The sequence below is a fragment of the Somniosus microcephalus genome, chromosome 8 (assembly GCF_052327205.1).
Source record: "Somniosus microcephalus isolate GS21.2 chromosome 8, FLI_Smic_1.0, whole genome shotgun sequence".
Lineage (NCBI taxonomy): Eukaryota > Metazoa > Chordata > Chondrichthyes > Squaliformes > Somniosidae > Somniosus > Somniosus microcephalus.
The window spans coordinates 171,228,743-171,248,546 of record NC_140994.1 but is presented as its reverse complement, the minus strand read 5'-3'; the positions used below and the strand labels follow the sequence as shown (position 1 = coordinate 171,248,546).

Here is a 19,804-nt window from a genome sequence, read left to right as displayed (position 1 = left end):
TATTGGACATAACCATCCCACCATGGTGGGACTTGTTCACCAACATAGAGGTCCCCGCCTGGATTAGAATAGCATCCCATATCCTAGTAGTATGTCAGGTTTTGATTGTGATATTTTTGCTCTTCGTGCATTGCAAAAGAGGCAAACGCCTCCAGAGGCACGAGAACGCAGGAGAATGGAGAGAACGCTATGTGCGAATGGGGGAAGCAGATACCCCACTCTAAGCTGCTAGTATAAGATTAAGCGTCCCTCCATTTAAAAAAAATTTTGTGATTGTTTTGTATCTGCTGGAGTTTAGAAGGTGACTTGATTGATTGATTGACAGGGTGGATGTGGAGAGGATGTTTCCTCTTGTGGGAGAATCTAGAACTAGGGGTCACTGTTTAAAAATAAGGGGTTGCCCATTTAAGAGAGAGATGAGGAGAATTTTTTTCTCACAGAGGGACGTGAGTCTTTGGAACTCTCTTCCTCCGAGGGCGGTGGAAGCAGAGTCTTTGAATATTTTTAAGGCAGAGGTAGATAGATTCTTGATAAGCAAGGGGGGGGGAAAGGTTATCAGGGGTTAGGCAGGAATGTGGAGTAATCAGATCAGCCATGATCTTATTGAATGGCGGAGCAGGCTTGAGGGGCCAAGTGGCCTACTCCTGTTCCTAATTCGTATGTACCTCCATTGGCATCTCAGATTGCATATGTAAAATTGTAACTTAGTGTGGGGGGAAGCCCAGGTATCGAACCTCTGTGGGGGGTGGGTAGAATCCCAAGGATTCTGTCCTATCATTCTACATAGTGCACTGGGCCACAAAGCATGTGCGTTTATAGGTTGAATTAATACATTTCCACATGGACTGACAATGGCAACAAAGTAGGTTTCAAGGTGACAGCCAGGACATTTGATTTCTCTGAGGTAGGTAAACCCTCTTTTCATGATACAAAAATCAGAAATCTGAAATAAAGAGAGAAAATGTTGGAAGTACTCAGCAGGTCAGGCAGCATCTGTGGAGAGAAACAAAGTTAATGTTTCACGTCGATGAATTTCATCGACCTGAAACCTTAACTCTGTTTCTCTCTCCCCAGATGCTGCCTGACCGGTTGAGTATTTCCAGCATTTTCTCTTTTTACCTCTATTCATGATATTGTTCATCTAAATGTTCTTCTATCGTTCCCAAAACAATGCAATTAGCATTGTGACCTCCCCCTTTGTGAAGCACAAAACAGAACTTAAGACAGTACTTAAAAAAATTTAAAAAATAAAATAAAACCTGAACATTTTACACAATTTTCATTCATAGTAATAGGTTAGCAATCAGCAACAGGGTCTGTTTAATTCAATATTTCTTTACAATCAGATTAAAATGACAGCTGTAACTGTTGCATTCAAAGTTCAAATTCGCAGCTTCAAGTACAGTATGTGTTTGTTCATTCAACATTAATTTGTCTGTGCCCTTGCTCACAGTTCAGTTTTGATTTTATGTACCAAATCTTTCTGATCAATCTTATCCAGTTGTTGGTTCCACCGATTATACACCAACAGAGCCATGTTTTTGGCAGCAATGGCACTCATTTCCATGGCACTCGCTGTCCACTCTATACCATTCAAATAGTACAGGTTGTCATGTAGAATTATGGGAGGGATTTCTTTCATGGAATTGTACTGAGGATATGCCAGCCAATCAGTGACTTGGACAGAGTAGTATGAACGAAAGAGTGTCTTCAGTTGTTCTTTGTTGAGGGGGGAGGAGGAGAAGACCTTCCACACAGCAGCCTCCTGTGGTTGCTTTCTTCTGTAATTACCGGTGATATTCACTGGGCAAATACTGGCTGTGCTAAACATGAAAAGCTTTGGACTTTCTATTGTTAGAATTGCTGCAAATGGGAAGAGTTTGGGATCTGGGAATCCAAAATATGAGGAATTGAGGTAACCATGAACTACAGAAACAACCATCTGTTGGTAGTGACCAGAAAACTCTGTGACTGGTGGTGTAAGACCACTGAAGGTGATATTTGTAGCTTTGTGATGTAAAGGAGTTGCAATGACTACAATGTCATAGAAATCATAACCGCCTTCATCTTCATTTTCATACTTCACTTGGTAAAAGGATTTATCTGCTATAGAAAGAAAATGTTAAAATTATTTGTAGAAATAGACTGAATTTTGCAAACAATCTTTCCTTAATCAGTCCTGTAAATGGCCAAATCTGCCTTCTCTCTTTGTTTGAGCATAACATGTACCAATGGTACATTTCAATAATACAAAGAATGGAGTGAGAAAGGGTCATTTAACCCATCAATCCTGCTTGCTGCTTCTGCTGCCCTGTTATCTGCTCGTGCCGCTGTCTGTCAACACACAGGTCTTGCACAGCTAGAGGCAGCCAAAAGCAAATTGCACAGAATTATTTTTGAAAGATCGGAGGTCTGGCAGACCGGTTTTTTTTTTTTAAAAATAGGGTTTACCAAACTGCCACTGGCTCTTCTAGAACCAGTAATCATGCTAGTTAAGCAGCTTAATCCTGGTTAATGGCATTAAAATGCCATCACATACACTTGTATGGAGATTTTGCTTCAGTCACATCATCAGTACTTTGTGCATGTGGACAGGCTAAACTATCACTGCCAGTCTGTGCACATGCAAAATACCAGCACTCCCCCTTTGTGGTGTTTTTGGAGACTGGCTGCATTATTAGAACATAATGTGGGAGAGTGGCACACTTAGATCACTCTTCTAAGATCCCAAAGCAGCTTTTCTTGGGATGCTGCTCTACTCTGTAAGGGAGAAAATAGTTTCTTCCACTTTTGAGTCCTCTAATTCTACGTTCACTGTCCAAGTCAAATAACCTGCTTACATCTACATAATTTTTGCTTCTCAGGGACATAACCCAAGACTTTACAAAACATCATTAATCTTCTTTATTCCAAAGAAAATGAGTTCAGCCCCGTCACTCTCCTCTGAATCCGCTCCAAAAATTAGTGTGCTATTGAAGTGAAGATGTCCAAACTGGCATAAAATATTCTGAATGTGGTCTCAATAGTGATCTATACAAGGTTAGAATCAATTATTTCTAATCATACTTAAATGACCTCAAAATGGATAAAGTATTTGATTAGTCTTGATATCAGTTTCACATTGACTGGAGTATTTCAGTAACAAAATATTAATGAAAACTTTTTTTTTTTTTTCAAAGCTGCATTTTCCCTCAACACTATTTAAGCTTGATTTGCAACAAGATTTAACTCCATGAGAATGTGGTTTGTTTATAAGTGTTGCACATATCTTTCCCAGCTTTGTGACTGAAGGCATATATAGTTAGAAAGTGAGTATCAGTACCTTTAATATGCAAGCTGCATGTCTCTAAAATATAATTATAATAATGGGACATTACGGTTTTGATCCAGTACTTCCTCCCTCTCATTTAGGTACATTTTAGCTTAGACAAAAATTCCTTACCCCCCACCCCGGAAGAAAGTTTGCATTTATATAGCACCTTATCAGGTCCCACTGAAACATTCCAAAGCACTTCACCTACAATTAATCCCTTTGACTGTTATGTAGGAAAACACAGCAACTATTTTGCAAACAGCAGGATTCCATAAAAAGTATGCCTGGGTTTCTTTTTGGTGGTGATTGAAGGAGGAATGTTGGCCAGGACAATGGCAGAACTCCCTGTTCTTCTTTGAATAGTGCCATGGGATCTTTAGCATTCACAAAAACAGGCAGTTGAGGCCTTGGCTTAATATCTCATCCAAAGATGGTACATCAACAATGCAGCACTCAGTACTGTTTAGGAATGCCAGCCTTGCTTAACGTGTTCAAGACCTGGAATGTAAGTTGAATCATAACCTTCTGACTCAAGAAACAAGAATGTTAATAACTGAGTCAAGCTGACATACAAGTACATACTTACTCAGGTCCCCTCCCTCACCTCTTTTTCCGGTACATTGGTGCCGTTTCCTGCTCTTGCCCTGAACTAGAAAATGTTATACACTTTGTTTCCAATTTCCACCCTTCCCTCACCTTCACATGGTCCATCTCTTCCCTTCCCTTCTTCGACTTCTGTCTCCATTTCTGGGGATAGGCTATCGAGAAGTTCTGCTCTTCTCTTCGACGGGATCTCCGTTTGGCTCTTCAACCTTGTTCCCAGCCTGGCCTCTTAATCTATTTCATTTCCTGTGCCTCTTTAGTCTTGATAAAGGGGTTTGACCCGAAACGTTGACTCTAATTTCTCTCCACGGATGTTGCCTGGCCTGCTGAGTTTTTCCAGCATTTTCTGTTGTTATTTTGGATTTCCAGCATCTGCAGTATTTTGCTATCCACTATAAGCCCACTGACTTCCACAGCTACAGGAGTACAATTCCTCCCACCCAGCTTCCTGTAAATACTCTATTCCATTCTCCCAGTTTCTCCGTCACATCTGCTCTGACGATGCCACCTTCCATACTAGTGCTTCCGATATGCCTTCCTTTTTTCTCAACCTAGGATTCCCCTCTACCATGGTTGACATGGCCCTCGACCGTGTCTGTTCCATTTCCTGCACTTCTGCTCTCACTCCTTCCCCTCCCTCCCAGAACCATGATAGGGTTCCGTTTGTCCTCACCTTTCACCTCACCAGCCTCCACATTCAACAGATCACCGTCTGCCATCTCCAGCATGATCCCACCACCAAACACATCTTCCCGTCCCCCTTCAGCATTCCAAAGGGACTGCTCCCTCCGCGACACCCTGGTCCACTCCTCAATCACCCCCACACCCCTTCCCTTCCCACGGCACCTTCCCGTGCAAGCGCAGGAGATGCAACACCTGCCCTTTTACCTCCTCCCTTCCCATTGTCCAGGGCCCCAAACACTCCTTCCAGATGAAACAGCGATTTACTTGTACTTCTTGCAATTTAGTATACTGTATTCGTTGCTCACGATGCAGTCTCCTCTACATTGGAGAGACCAAATGCAGATTGGGTGACCGCTCTGCAGAAACACTTCCGTTCAGTCTGTAAGTGTGACCTGAACTTCCAGTCGCCTGTCACTTTAATTCTCTGCTTCACTCCCAACTCTGACCTCTCTGTTTTCGGCCTCTTGCACTGTTCACATCATCTTTCGATTAGGCACTTTACAGCCTTCTGGACTCAACATTGAGTTCAACAATTTCAGACCATAACCTCTGCCCCTATTTTTTCCACATGGCAGCTGTTGATGATTCTGCCATTCCCATTTACACCTCTTCTAGACTCATCTTTTGTTTCTTTACTTGTCCCATTACCATCTCCTTTTGCCATTTAATCGCTCCTGCCTTCCACCCTATCACAGACCTTCCCTTTTGTTCTTTCCTCCCCTCCCCCCTTTCCCTGCCCCTGCACTTGCTTGAAATCTGTTACATCTCTAACTTTTTTCAGTTCGGACGAAAGGTCATCTACCTGCAACATTAACTCCGTTGCGATAACAAAATACTGCAGATGCTGGAAACCCTTTGATCCAGGGCCTTGTTTTATTTTGGTACAGTCAGTGCAGGATGGGCTGTCCGAGCAGATCACGAGCGAGCCTAGCCGCAAATGCCGGCAAAGATACATCATTGAGATTGTGCCATTTTTTTTTTTTTTAAACCGATGCAGTAGCAATTATCTGGCAGCAGATGGCCTTGGCATTTGCAAATACTCTGTGGTATAGTTATTTATGATGTACCCTGGCAATATAGCAGTGCAAACATTGAGCGCGAGCCTTCTCTTTTCATTATTAGAGTACCACCAGATCCCTCAAATAAACTTTTTCCCCCCCCCCCCCAACAAGACTTCACTGTTCAACGCTAGTCCTGGATGAATAAAATTGATCTGAAATTGACCTCCACAGTTAGAAATCAGTACTGGAATAAAGCTTTAAACTTATGAGTCTAGAAATTGGTTTGCGCCAGCCTACCATGCAGGGAACGGTAGGTCCAAGGCACTCCCAATAATGGGCCTCGCACCCCATTTACACGAGACCGGCGAGTTGCACACACCTACTCAGCTCGGGGTAGGTGCAATCGGGAGAGGGAGGGGTGCTAAAGTGATCAAGAGGGAGGGGTCCCAAGCAGGGCCAGCAATGGTCTTCAGCGTTCCAGTGGAACAGGGAGGAGCATTCCTGCTTCTCCCAGCTCCACATTCAGCTAATTTATTTATTTATTTATTTTTTTGAAAAGACTTACCTGTTGTGGTGACAGCCTCCAGGAGTCTCTAAGTACCACTGATTAGGCCGTATGTAGACCATGTTTGCAGGGCAGCCTAATTTTGCAAAGTGGGCCTCAGACAAGCATTACTTGCATATGCAAAGGTGCAGCGGCTGGTTCTGGCGCGGGCACTGGATGCCTCTTTTTCTGCCTTTACCAATATGGGGGGGGGTGACGTGCTTCCGCCGTAATGAGCGCCTGTGATATTGGATGCTTAGGTGTCCATTTTGCACCATCGAATTTCTAAACGATGGAATCTGGTTAAAAAAACTTCATTTTTAGCCTTTGGACCTTTTATGGTATCTTTATCAGAAGAGTTAACATCCTCACGTGTTGGCTATTATGTTGTGTTTTTAAGATATATCTTCTGTCAAAACAAGCTGTCTGTCGGAATTACTATTTCTATCTGTACATGGGACACAGCTGCTACAGGATTTTTTTTTTTTTTAATGTAGAATTTTTGTAATGTATCAATTTTGTGTACCTTTTCCCTTACCCCTGCACCAGTGTGATAAGGCACAATGTTAATCTCCTGGTACTCCCCATATGAAAACAGGAGGAGGAGTAAAGTACCAACCTTTCAAACTGTCATCGAAGGCCTGCAGATTAAAGGTCAACTTCATTCCAGTCAGAAGATGGAAGACACATGTAGCAGTTTGTACATGATGATAGATAGCTTACCAAAAGCCCAGTTAACATTATAACAGCAGAGCTTGTGTTGATAATATAATAGAAAAATAGAATAACTGTACTCTTGCAGTTGGGTCCTCACTGATGTCATTTGATGTTTGAATAATTATTGTCACACAATTGCTGAGCAACCCAAATGTCTGCACAAAGTATATGGTCTTCCTTTTTACCTGATTTCTGCAGAGAGATTGAAGTCACTGTAGTGTGGATAACATGGGCTTTTGCTGAATCAAGCAAATGGGAACAAACCAGTTTATTCCCTCCTTCCACAGCCCAAAGGCCAGCCTGGACCCCTGCCATTGATACTGCTCCTGCATAGAGAAAATAAAAATCACAAGAATATCCTATTCAACTACAATTTACCTCTCAGAAAGGCAAAGCAGTTTTACCAGATGGCCAATGAAGTGCTTTGAAAACTGAAAATGATTCTTCTATAGTGAAAAGAATCAGAATGCCAGCTTTACAAGATTTTCAAACTTATTTCAGCGTGCCAAATATTTGCAGAATAACCTGCTATCTGCTGGATACATGGAGTCATCTCCTGGAGTCCACCCTCCCCTTTCTGATGAATTGACTCATGCTTGATTGAGTGTGCATGATGTGGAGATGCCGGTGTTGGACTGGGGTGGACAAATGTGAGAAGTCGCAACACCAGGTTATAGTCCAACAGCTTTATTTGAAATCACAAGCTTTTGGAGCGCTGCTCCTTCGTCAGGTGAAGTCTTCACCTGACGAAGGAGCAGCGCTCCGAAAGCTTGTGATTTCAAATAAAGCTGTTGGACTATAACTTGATTGAGTGTGGACAGTGAGAGTCAGTCAAGCCTGATCCAGTTCCGCAGCCAACAACCACAAATGCACACGTTCAGTAGTAGTCACTGGACAACAATCAGGAAGATATAAACAGCATGGGCCTCAGGTGAGTAGGCATGGCTAAATGTGTTCCCATACAATTAGCTGACTCCATGTAATGGGAATAACTCTCTGGCCCAATTAAATCCATTTGTCTAGCTTATTGCCCATTTTTGCACAGGGTTGCCTAATTTCTTTTTTGAGAGAGATTTTAATCCTGCTTGTTCCATTGCATCACAAAAAAAACCACCAGCTGTTTACCTACTATAGAATTTTTATAGCAAGATAAGCATAGATAAAATTCAAGCAAGAGATTGCAAATGAATTTTTTTTCAAAATTCTCTATTTTGTTTTTAAATTCAGTTCCATTATATTTATGAGACTATATGGGACAAGCTAGATCGACCAGCTGGTCTTTTCCTGTCTGACATTTTCTTATGCTGGACAGCTGAAGCAAAGTCTTTCTTTTAAAACTCTAGTAGGACAATTATGTAATTCTAAAGTATTTCCCAAGGGAGCTCTAACTTGAAAGTGCCTTAAATTCCTTTAATTACAGAACTTTAATAAAACCTGCCGTAAAGTGTGACCAATGTTAAGGACCACCTGCCTGTAGTGAAAGACCCAATAATATATTAATGATCAACAGTCTCAAAGGAGAAAGGCTTCACTGTACTTAACGCTCACTCTGTTTGCTCATTTTGTGTCTCTCAGGCACACTTAATTCTAAAGATAAAGTTCAACATTTGTATTACTACACCTCCACAACTAAAAAAGGAATTAGGAGTTAGTGTTCTTTTGGAAATGAATTTAAACTGAAGTAAATTATATAACTGTAATACTGGAGCTTTTTAATGAGTTGAACGTATGGAAGATTCGACTACTCGGAAAAATTTGAACCGAATCCATCCTTCGGTAAACTGATGGGATCGGGTGCAACGCTGCTTTTACACCCCGCCCAATGGAGAGTAATATGAGACTGTTAACTCAGCGTTCCATCCGATCCCATCAGGTTAGGTTAAAATTACAGGATATCCCGCTTTAAAAATGATGAGCCGTAGATGCTAACTACAAAATATCAATATATTTTGAAAAAGGGTTCACCCGAAACGTCGACTCTAATTTCTCTCCACGGATGTTGCCTGGCCTGCTGAGTTTTTCCAGCATTTTCTGTTGTTATTACAAAATATCACAACTGGATACAAAAAAAACCTGAGGTTAAATATAGTCGTGTGCTTTTCATTAACTACAAGTAATAACACTGACAGGTGATTGTTGTATCCGTGTGTTAATAGAGACACGGAAGGCAGGAGTTGGTTTCACAGGTGTTTACTGAACAAAGTCTGGAGGTGAACTAACAGATACAAGACAATATACAGGCTTATATAGCCTGAGTGGCCATTACCAGCATTACAGTACACAGGGGGCTCTTAAAGGCACATACACCACAATTCCTCCCCTTTTAGACAACCAGTACATAATATTTTAAGAAATCATTAATTAACATGTTACAAGAACAATAATCTACACATTTGCTGCAGTTAATCAATTATAAGTCAGTCTCTCTGGAGGCTTCCTGACTCGGTCCGGATAACGCCTCGGTGGTGTAGTAGTTTCTGGTGGTGTAGTAGGTTCTTTTGGCAAGGCTGATTCGGCTTGAATGCCAGTGTCGGGTTCATCTGGTTCCAGTATCACCGGATCGGAGGTAGATACTATGGGTATCTCTACTTCATCATTAGGCGTATAGAGTTGTGGTGTAGGTTGTCCCTTTTCGGAGGACTCTATGATCTGGTCAGCATGGCGCCTTATTATGCTTTCTCCAATGTCCACGGTATACATCAGCGGTCCTAGTCGTGTGCAAATAGTTCCAGGTTGCCATTTCTCGGTATGGTAGTCCCGGGCCAAAACTTGTTGACCTATCTGGAAGGTTCTAGTTGGCCTTTCATTCATGCCTTGAAATTGCCGGTTCTCCACGTCCCTTCTGATGTTTGCCTTGATCAAATCCAGCCGGCATCTTAGGCTTCTATTGAAGAACACCATGGCGGGGGTTTGGTTTGTAACCACATATGTTGCATTCCTGTATGCAAACAAGAAGTTGTCTACCTTATGCTGAAGTTTATGTCTTCATTGCCCATGGCCTTCTTGAAGGTCTGGACAAACCTTTCAGCCAATCCATTGGTGGCGGGATGGTATGGGGCGGACGTGTAGTGCTTAACCCCATTGTTTTTTTAAGAACTTCCTGAATTCTTCGGACACAAATTGCGGTCCATTATCAGAACAGATCTGTTCCGGCAGCCCATTCCTGGCAAATATGGTCCTTAATACTGTGATGGTTTTTTCCGTGGTGGTGGAGGACATCTTTATTACCTCCAGCCACTTGGAGTGCGCATCAACCGCGATTAAGAACATTGAGCCCATAAATGGACCAGCAAAGTCGATGTGTACCCTTTGCCATGGAGATGAGGGCCACTCCCATGGATGTAGAGGGGCTTGTGGTGGGGCGTTTTGGACCTTCTGGCATCCTAGGCAGCTCTTGGTCATTTCTTCGATGTCTCCATCGATACCTGGCCACCACACAAACGCTCTGGCTAGGTTCTTCATTTTCACTCCACCCAGATGCCCCTCGTGAAGCTCCTTTAGCACTTTATCCTGGAGTTTGGGTGGAATCACCACTCTGGATCCACACATCAAGGTTCCTCGGCACACTGACAGCTGTTCTCTTCTTTGCGAGAATGCTGGCAACAGTGGTTCGCCATGTGCTGGCCATCCCTTCACCGTTAAATCGTAGACTCGAGAGAGAGTCGGGTCATTTCTCGTTTCCTTTTCAATGGCAGAATTTGTTACTGGTAGACATTCCACTATGGTGGAGTGGAACATCTCCACTGGGTCTACTGTAGGTGCCTCTTCTACCGTTGGCAACGGTAGGCGCAATAAACCATCAGCATTCCCATGCTGTTTTGATCCTTTGTATTCTATGTCATATTGGTGTGCCCCTAGGAAAAGGGACCACCTCTGTAGCCTTTGCGCTGTCATAATGGGAACACCCTTTTTAGGGTTGAATATGGAGACGAGGGGTTGATGGTCAGTCAACAAGGTAAATTTTTGTCCGTGTAGGTAATGGTTGAATTTCTTCACTCCCCATACCAGTCTGAGTGCTTCCCTGTCGATCTGGGCATAGTTACGCTCAGCTGAGTTCAATGAGCATGAGGCAAAAGCTATAGGTCGTTCCGAGCCATCAGGGAATCTATGCGATAATACCGCTCCTACGCCGTAAGGGGATGCATCGCACGCCAGTCTGATTGGCAGTGATGGGTTGTAATGAGCCAAAACTTCCTTGGACGTGATCAAGCCTTTGCATTTATGGAGGGCACGTTTACAGTCTTCACTCCATTTCCAAATTACTCCCGTTTGTAGCAGTTCGTTAAGAGGGTGCAGAAGAGTTGACAAGTTCCTCAACTGCTGGACGAATTGCATATGGCACCGGCCTTGCCTTAAAAAACTTGGGAATTGCCGCATCTTCCACTTTTATTGAGGCGGTGATGCCTTTCAAGGTTCCTAGTTTCTGTTGAAACACTTCCTTGGCGTTGGCCAAGATGTCTTTTAATCGTTCAGGTATGACGTCATCATCATTTTTTTCTTACTGGTCACCGTCAGTGCCTGAATGGAGTGCCAGTCTAAACGTATCTTCCTGATCCATTCATGTCCCAACAGCGGTGGACCACCATCTTGCAGAACGTATAAATACAACTTCTGTATTTCCTTGCCGTTGTATACAACAGGCACCCTTATTTTCCCTTTGGGGTATACTTTCTGCCCCGTATATGTTTTCAAGATAATGGATGTGTCTTTCAAAGGTATATGCGGAAATAGCCGCTCGTAATCCCGTCGACTTATGATGGTCAGAGCTGATCCTGTATCTAGCTCCATTTTAACTGGGGACCCCGCTATCGTGAGGGTAACCCAAATGGTCTGGTAATCTTCTTTGGCAATTACATTATGTAATTTGAGACAGCTTAGTCTCTTGTTTCCGGAGTCGCTATCGCTCTGCTGGTCTTCGGAGCTACTGTCCATCATCATTTGTACCTTTCTGTACTTTTCCTTATTGATTTTTTTCCTGTCCGTGGATTTTTTGTGTCCAGATCGGCATACGCGTGCAATGTGTCCAATCTTTCCGCATTGCCTGCATGCTTTGTCCTTGAACCAGCAGTCCCTCTGGTCATGGGTGGATCTGCCACAGCGATAACATCTCTCGAAACCTTGTCTCATTTCATGGGTGCCGAAGTCCTGTGTCTTTTGCTGTATCTCTGCAGATCCTCTTGCGGCTGCTTCGTATGATACAGCCATACTGAAAGCCTTGTCCAGTGTCAAATCTTTCTCAGAAAGTAGCCTTTTCTGTGTTCCTTCACTTAGGAGACCGCAGACGAATTTGTCTCGAAGAGAATCTGCCAGTCCTGCCCCGAATTGGCAGTGCCCCGATAGCTTCCTTAGTTCGGTGAGGTAATCAGCGTTACTTTCATTCTTGTGCTGATTCCTCTTGAAGAATTTGAATCGTTCCGCTATCAGCAGCGGTGTTGGGTTTAAGTGCTCCTGTAGGGTATCAACAATCTCCTTAAAATTCTTGTCCTTTGGTTTGGCTGGAGTGATTAAGTTTCGTAACAGCCCGTATGTCCTTGCGCCCATTCGATTTAGAAGTACTGATGCCTTTTTATCATTTTCTATTCCATTTGCTGTGCAATATACCTCCACTCTTTCCACATATGTGGTCCAATCCTCTATATCGTTTTCGAAAGCATTAATATTGCCAGCCTTAGGCATCCTGAAAGAAAAATGGCGCCTCCCGCGCTTTCCTTTCTTCCCTGCAGAAAAAAATGGCGCTTCCCGCGCTTTCCCGCCGCTGCTGTTGCTGACAACGCTGTTTTCCGCGGTTTTTATTTACAGGTGGAGACTCGTTCCCGCCAGACTCTCTGGGACTTTTCCCTCCCTCTGCTTGTCCCGAATGCCGAACTGCTTTGCAGCGCCGGCTGTTTCCCGAGTGCTCCCCCCTCGGTCTCTGTTTGCCTCCGCCTTCGCTGCTCGGCCCCGCTGCAGAGCCAGCCGATGGAGCCCCAGCCCGCCGCCCAGGGAGGATTATTGCAGTACCTGCCACCAGCTCGGCTAGCTGGTGAAACCACAGTTTTTTTGTTTTTTTTTCTTGCTTTTCTTCGACTTTCGTCTGAGGAATTGATCTCCTTGAGGTGCTGCCGAATTGCAGGTAAGTCCGTTTCCAATTCGTCGCCACTGTTGTATCCGTGTGTTAATAGAGACACAGGTGTTTACTGAACAAAGTCTGGAGGTGAACTAACAGATACAAGACAATATACAGGCTTATATAGCCGAGTGGCCATTACTGGCATTACAGTACACAGGGGGCTCTTAAAGGCACATACACCACAGTGATCTACTTGATTGGAGTCAAGAGGTCTGGTGCCCTCCAGACAGACCAGGTTTTGTCCTGACAGTGGGGAAGGGGAGGAAGTAAGTTCATGTAGAATCACCATTTTACATGAAGATAAGAACAAATATTTAGCCTCCGTTTTGCTGAGTGTTTAACACTCTACTTAAATCCAAGATTAAAAGTTTACTCCACCCTAGTACAGTCCTTCAGCAAAATGTACTTTACATGTTGTAACAGTTGTGTGGGTAATGTCTTCTCATTAATACAGCTTTAAATGAGAGGATGGTGTCAAGGTCTCATGACGAAGAGTGTTGTAAGCAGAGGCCCTCCCTTTGCCACTGGCTATATCTACTAATGGTGCATTCTTACTGCAGTACTGCCTGATTCACTCTGTAATTTCCTGCCCACAAAGAGCACTGATTATATGCACCAACATGTATGTGCAGAAATCATTGCAGAAGCTAAAATTTAAGGGGGAAAAATTCGGTTGCTTTGCACCTCCCGTTAGCGCCCTAAGAGTGCTGTGCTCTTTTGCTGGCACTCCGATCCCTAGTGGCCCAGCTGAGCCCCGGGTCGCGCTGTGCAAGGCCCCTCCCCTTTAAGAAGGGGAGGAAGGCCTGCAGTACCACACTGCGGCACGTAACACTGCAATATTCCCTCGCAGCTGTTGTGTTTTGAGTTTTGCTTCAATTAAGTTTGTCCCAGTTCCCGGGTGTTACCTGAAGGGGGTGCTGGGGGGCTCGGTTTTACTTTGCCTTTCACTTTCAGTTCGGGTTCTGCCATGCAGACAATGTGCTGTAATGTCCACCCATTTACTCAGTAAATAGTAAAAGGTACATTCCGTCTCCTCTATTCATTACTGTTTGGTCAAGATGCAATACTGGCGACGAGGCGGCTGTTGAACTCTCTAGAAGGACGGAGATAGACATGCGAACCTACAGCCGTGATATTGGAAATTGCGACGAGCGGGCCACTCAGCTAGCAACATCAACAGCATTTTGATAGTTGGCTAGCTGCGACGTAGACGGCGGACAGAGTATTGTGCGGGCCAGGCAACTACTGTAACTCTGGCCGGAGGAGAAAAAGAATTTTAAAAAAAGAAAAAAGTCCGTGGATCTTAAAGGGACAGTGCACATTAAAACTATGACGACCTTGGGATGTATTGAAGAGTTCTCTGGGGATAAGGACAGTTCATGGGAGGAATACGCAGAAAGACTGGGGTGTTTCTTTGAGGCCAATAATATTGACAAAGAAGAGAAGAAGCGCTCAGTGTTGCTAAGTGTATGCGGAGCTGCTAGTTACTCCGTCCTGCGTTCATTGGTGGCTCCTCGTAAACCTAGTGAGGTGGATTATGCTGATTTGATTGAGAAGCTGCAGAAACATTTTAACCCAAAACCCTCAGATTGTGCAGCGTTTCCATTTTCACAATTGTAAACAACAGCCTGGACAATCTATTTCAAGTTACATTGCTGAGTTGAGGAAACGCTCATTACATTGTAATTTTGGTGACCAGTTAGACAATATGCTCCGTGATCGGATTGTGTGTGGAGTGCTGGACTCGGCATTGCAGAGACAGCTGTTAGCGGAGAAGGCCCTGATGTTCCGGCTGGCCGAGAAGGCTTTAGCAGCAGAGGCTGCATTGATGAACACACGTATGCTCCGTACAGAGGCAGCACCATCTCAGGCCGCCGAGGTGCACAAGACCACACATGCAGCTGCTGCGAGAGACATGGAGGCAACTAAAGAGACAGGAAGAAAATGTTTCCGCTGTGGGGCTCTCCATGGTTCCACTACATGCAAATTTGTGTCAGCGGTATGTCATTTCTGTAAGAAAAGAGGACACATAGCTCGTGTCTGCATGAAGAAAGCTCAGGCTGCTGCAGCAGAGCCAACACAAGCATCGCAGACACACACCCTGACACTGGAGGACAACGATGAGTACACAGTGTATACCACGGAAGCTGAGCAGCTACCCCACAGACGGTGGGGATACACGGCAAATGTGATCATGAATGGGGCACCACTCTGCATGGAGGGGGATTCAAGCTCAGCGTGTTCGTTGATAAGTGAAGAGACTTACAATAGGCTGTGGCCAAGTGAACCCCCGGCGATGGCTCAGGTCAGTGGCATGCTACGGCAGTGGTCCCAAGCTCAACTCCAGGTGCTGGGTATGATTCATGTGGAAGTTAAGTATCAGGCAGTCAAGGACACACTTCCACTTTATGTGGTGGCGGGGCAGGGCACAAGCCTGCTGGGCAGAGATTGGTTTGAGCCCCTCGGTATTGAAGTGACAGGAGTACACACGGTACAGCGACAGCCCATAATGCCTATGTTGGAGAACTATGAAGAGGTTTTTGGTGAGTTCGGGGCCTGTCGGGGACCGCCAGTCTCAATCGAAATGGACCATGGGGTAGCGCTTAAGTTCTTCAAGGCGCGACCAGTTCCTTTTGCGTTGCGCAAGAAGGTGGATGAGGCCCTGGATAAGCTGGTGAACCAAGGGGTTCTCTTGCCAGTGAAGAACTCCCGTTGGGCCACCCCTATCGTGCCCATTGCAAAGAAGGATGGGGGCCTGCGAATCTGTGGAGATTACAGATGTACGGTTAATACTGCTGTGTTACCAGATGTGTATCCCTTACCAACAGTTACAGAGCTGTTTTCAACACTGGCTGGAGGCACTCTGTTCACCAAGCTGGATCTCAAGCAAGCATACCAGCAACTGGTCCTGGATGAAGAGTCAGCCGAGCTGTTGACAATCAACACCCACAGAGGACTTTTCCGAGCCACAAGGCTGCAGTTTGGGGTGTCTACGGCTGTGGCAATCTTTCAGAGGTTCATGGACACCCTGTTGGCTGGTGTTCCGGGAGTTCAGCCTTACTTGGATGACATACTGATTACAGGCAAGACACAGGAAGCCCATGATGAGCGGCTGCAGGAAGTACTACGCCGGCTGGCTGAGGTAGGACTACGCCTTCAGAAGGAGAAGTGCCAATGGGGTGGAGTTCTTGGGATTTCGAGTGGACAAAGACGGTGTGCATCCGACTACGGAGAAGGTGGAGGCTATCAGGCGCGCTCCCACCCCCAAGAACAAGACCGAACTGCAGGCATTCCTCGGACTGTTAAACTTCTACAGCAGCGCCCCAAGAGGGAGGCGAGGCGCTTCCAGTAGCGCCCCGCTTCCCTCTTGGGGGGCACTACCGATGAATTTTGGCCACTGGGGTGTTCATTTTTTGGGAGCACTAAAAGTAGCGCCCCAACAAAGTTAGCACCCCAAAGGGGGCACGACTCAATTTTTCCCCCTAAATGTTTAAAGGCAGGCACATGTGCACTCTTTAAACATTTCCACTCCTGGTAGGTTTTAAAGGGCTGATACCACATTGCATTTATACTCAATGCTGGAAATCTGAAACACAAACAGAAAATGCTTCAAATGCACAGCAGATCAATCAGCATCTAGACAGAGAAAAGAGAAGTTAACACTTCAGGCAAAACCCTTTTGTCAGAACTTGAAGTGCAATGCTGCTTTTATGTTAATGTGGTTTCATTTTGGATTTTGGGAAACTGGCATCTGTGAGCTGGCATGCTGACTTTCTAATACAACATTTGCATTTATATTGTGCCTTTAACGTGGTAAAACGTCCCATTGCATTTCACAGGAGCGTAAATTAGACAAAAATTGACATGGAGCCAAATAAGGAGACATTAGGACAGGTGATCAAACACTTGATCAAAGAAGTAGGTTTAAAGCAGAGTCTTAAAGGAGGAGAGGGAGGGACTTTTAGAGCTTAGGACCTAGATGGCTGAAAGCACAGCCGCCAATTGCGGAACGAAGGACGTGGGGGATGTACAAGAGGTCAGAGTTGGAGGAATGTGGAGTTCTTGGAAGGATTGGAGGGCTGGACTAAATACAGTTCTCGTATCCCAGTGGAAAAGTCCTGAACAAAGGTTTTAGTGGGTCTATGATTCTATCGCTCTGATAAGGTGAGCTGGATTTAGTATAAGCTTGGGAGCCGGCCTCAAAGAATCTGAACTAAAATGATGGCAGTGGAAAAGCAGCTTGCAATGCCTCCACCAGAAACCTCATCATTTCTCTAACTCGAGTTACCAATGTGGTAGCAGGTCAAGTAGATAAGGTGGTTAAGGCGGCATACGGAATGCTTGTATTCTATGTCACGGCTAATAAAGGCAAGAGCAGGGGGGGTTATGTTTCAACTGTATAAAACATTAATTAGGCCTCAGCTAGAGTACTGCGTGCAGTTCTGGTCACCACATTACAGGAAAGATGTGATTGCACTAGAGAGGGTACAGAGGAGATTTACAAGGATGTTGCCGGGAGTAGAGAATCTTATCTATGAGGAAAGACTGGATCTGTTTTCCTTGGAACAGGGGAGGCTGAGGGGAGACCTTATTAAGGTGTATAAAATTATGAGGGGCATAGATAAAGTGGATAGAAAGGACCTATTTCCCTTAGCAGAGGGGTCAAAAACCAGTCGGCACAGATTTAAAGTAATTGGGGGAAGGTTTAGAGGGGATTTGAGGGGAAATTCCTTCACCCAGAGGGTTGTGGGGGTCTGGAACTCACTGCCTGAAAGGGTGGTAGAGGCAGGAACCCTAACCACATTTAAAAAGTACTTGGATCTGCACTTGGGATGCTGTAACCTGCAGGGCTACGGACCAAGAGCTGGGAAGTGGGATTAGGCTGGATAGCTTTTTGTTGGCCGGCACGGACACGATGGGCTGAAATGGCCTCCTTCCGTGCTGTAACTTTCTATGGTTCTATGACAACCAAATGCAAAAGACTAGTCATTTTTAAATCATTGGAAGGAAAATCAGGTGGGTTCCTTTACAGCCTTGTGAGCTTTGATCTGCTTTAACTTTACAGTATTCACTGTGCCCAGGCGATCCAGTGTGCCTCAGTGCAAACCCGGGAAAATCCTCCCTATAATGCAACTTCAAATCCACAGTTCTACTGCAGCAAACCGCTTTGCAATGATGCTAAAGTTGTACTATAAATGCATCCTAAGTGAAAAGATAGGTGGGTTTGTTCAAACTCAAGCCACCTGTTACGAGGTGCACAAAACAATTGAGGTAATTTCTACATTTTCCTAACCTTCCTGTGAGGGAAGCACATATTCCTTAGCGCCAGCTCCAAGACAGAACATTCCATGTGGAGAATCGTGGGAGACAATGGTAGAATTTAAACAAAGGCTATAAAAAAAAAATCATGCTTTAAACCTTCATTTATTTTTGCACCACTTCAAATGTGAGAATTTAACTTTGGAGGCACATTATGGGCAGGAGGAGGAGAAGGACTCTGGATCATGAGATAGAGACTAATATTGCAAAAAGGAAAAGCTCCCCTGACAGCCTTGTGTGGAACAGAGGCAAAATGACCGAGGAGTTGGTTGATCTCAGGAGAACTACAAATGGGCCCTGCTACTTGTTCTAGGGAGCTGGTCTAAAGAGGAGGGGGATGGTGGTGGGGGGGTGGAATCTACCAGGGTTCCAGCTCCTGATCATTATCCAGTGAACTGTGTGGACATGGGGTGAGCACAGGACTGAGCTTGATTTGTACAGGAAGAACAGCTCCTTAGACAAGATAGTGGAAGGTGCTTGTAGAACTGTACCTCACCAAGTCAACAACTTTGGGGTGGTGGGAAGACACTGCATAAAAAGAGTGAAAGATGGAAAGCACTCATTTTTTCTTGGACACTGTACATCTCACAATTCTAATTTGCTTGCTCAATCCCCCGTGCTAAGTCCATGCCAGGATGGCTCTATTTTGTTTCCCCGACAACTACCATTGTCATTGGAACTTAAGGCTTCAGTATTCAGGGGTGATAAAGTGTCAAAACTTAAAAAGCTCCCAGTTCCATTTCACTCCTCACTTGAACTTTACTCCAGTAATTACAGCTGCAGCATTTTTTGTAAGATAATAGAGGAAGCTCCACAGTGGGTGTCACCAACTTCCAGGAAAGGGGCTGGCTGAACCCTGTGCTGAACTTTTACTGTGCTGACCTTCGACTGCAATGTTATCTCTGTAGCCAGAATGAGTAACAAAATTGCAATTCTCTTTTTGCTAATTCAGAGAACAATTTCTGTAGGAAAGTCTATTTCTCCCACACAAGAGAGAGGGAGAGAGAGTGAGAGAGAGAGAGAACCGGGGGGGGGGGGGGGGGGGGGGGGGGTGGGGGAGAGAAGAGAGCGCCGGGGGGGGGGGGGGGGGGGGGGGGAGGGGAGAGAAAAGAGAGAAACCCGGGGGGGGGGGGGGAAGGAGAAGTGAGTGAGTGAGTGAGGTGAGTGAGTGAGAGAGAGACTGAGACTGACTGGGGGGAGGAGAGAGAGACGGGGGGGGCGGGTGGCGGGGAAGAAGAGAGAAGTTGGAGCTTTCTAAGGATCAGTCTTATCTGTGACCTGGAGGATGATTGGATGGGATTGAACTCTAACTTTTGGTATGCAGTGTTGTCTATTGGAAAGAAGCTTGAGGTACTGAGTAAATAACTCCTGGTGTTACAGCTGGATATCCAGATGGGAACACTAAGGGCCCGATTTTGTGGCTTGTGTGGGAAATGGTCAGATTCCCCCGAATGTGGGGTTCTGTCACACAAAAAAGTGTCAGCCAGCTCCACACAATTTTCCCTCAAGTGGCC

General features: G+C 45.0%; 1 protein-coding gene across 2 annotated transcripts in view; it reads right to left on the bottom strand.

Annotated features, from left to right (window-relative positions):
• Nucleotides 1-1,222: 1,222 nt before the first annotated feature.
• Nucleotides 1,223-19,804, bottom strand: part of pcyox1l (prenylcysteine oxidase 1 like) — an 85,931-nt gene continuing 67,349 nt past the window's right edge. Inside the window, exons 5-6 of one of the 2 annotated variants that reach the window (XM_085995357.1) lie at nt 7,048-7,188; nt 1,223-2,103 (exon numbers count right to left, since the gene is read on the bottom strand). In XM_085995357.1, the coding sequence (XP_085851483.1) occupies nt 1,448-2,103; nt 7,048-7,188 (797 nt within the window). In that variant the 3' untranslated portion in view covers nt 1,223-1,447. Of the gene's footprint in view, nt 2,107-7,047; nt 7,189-19,804 lie in introns of both variants that reach the window. The other variant, XM_085995356.1, reaches the window with a different exon arrangement.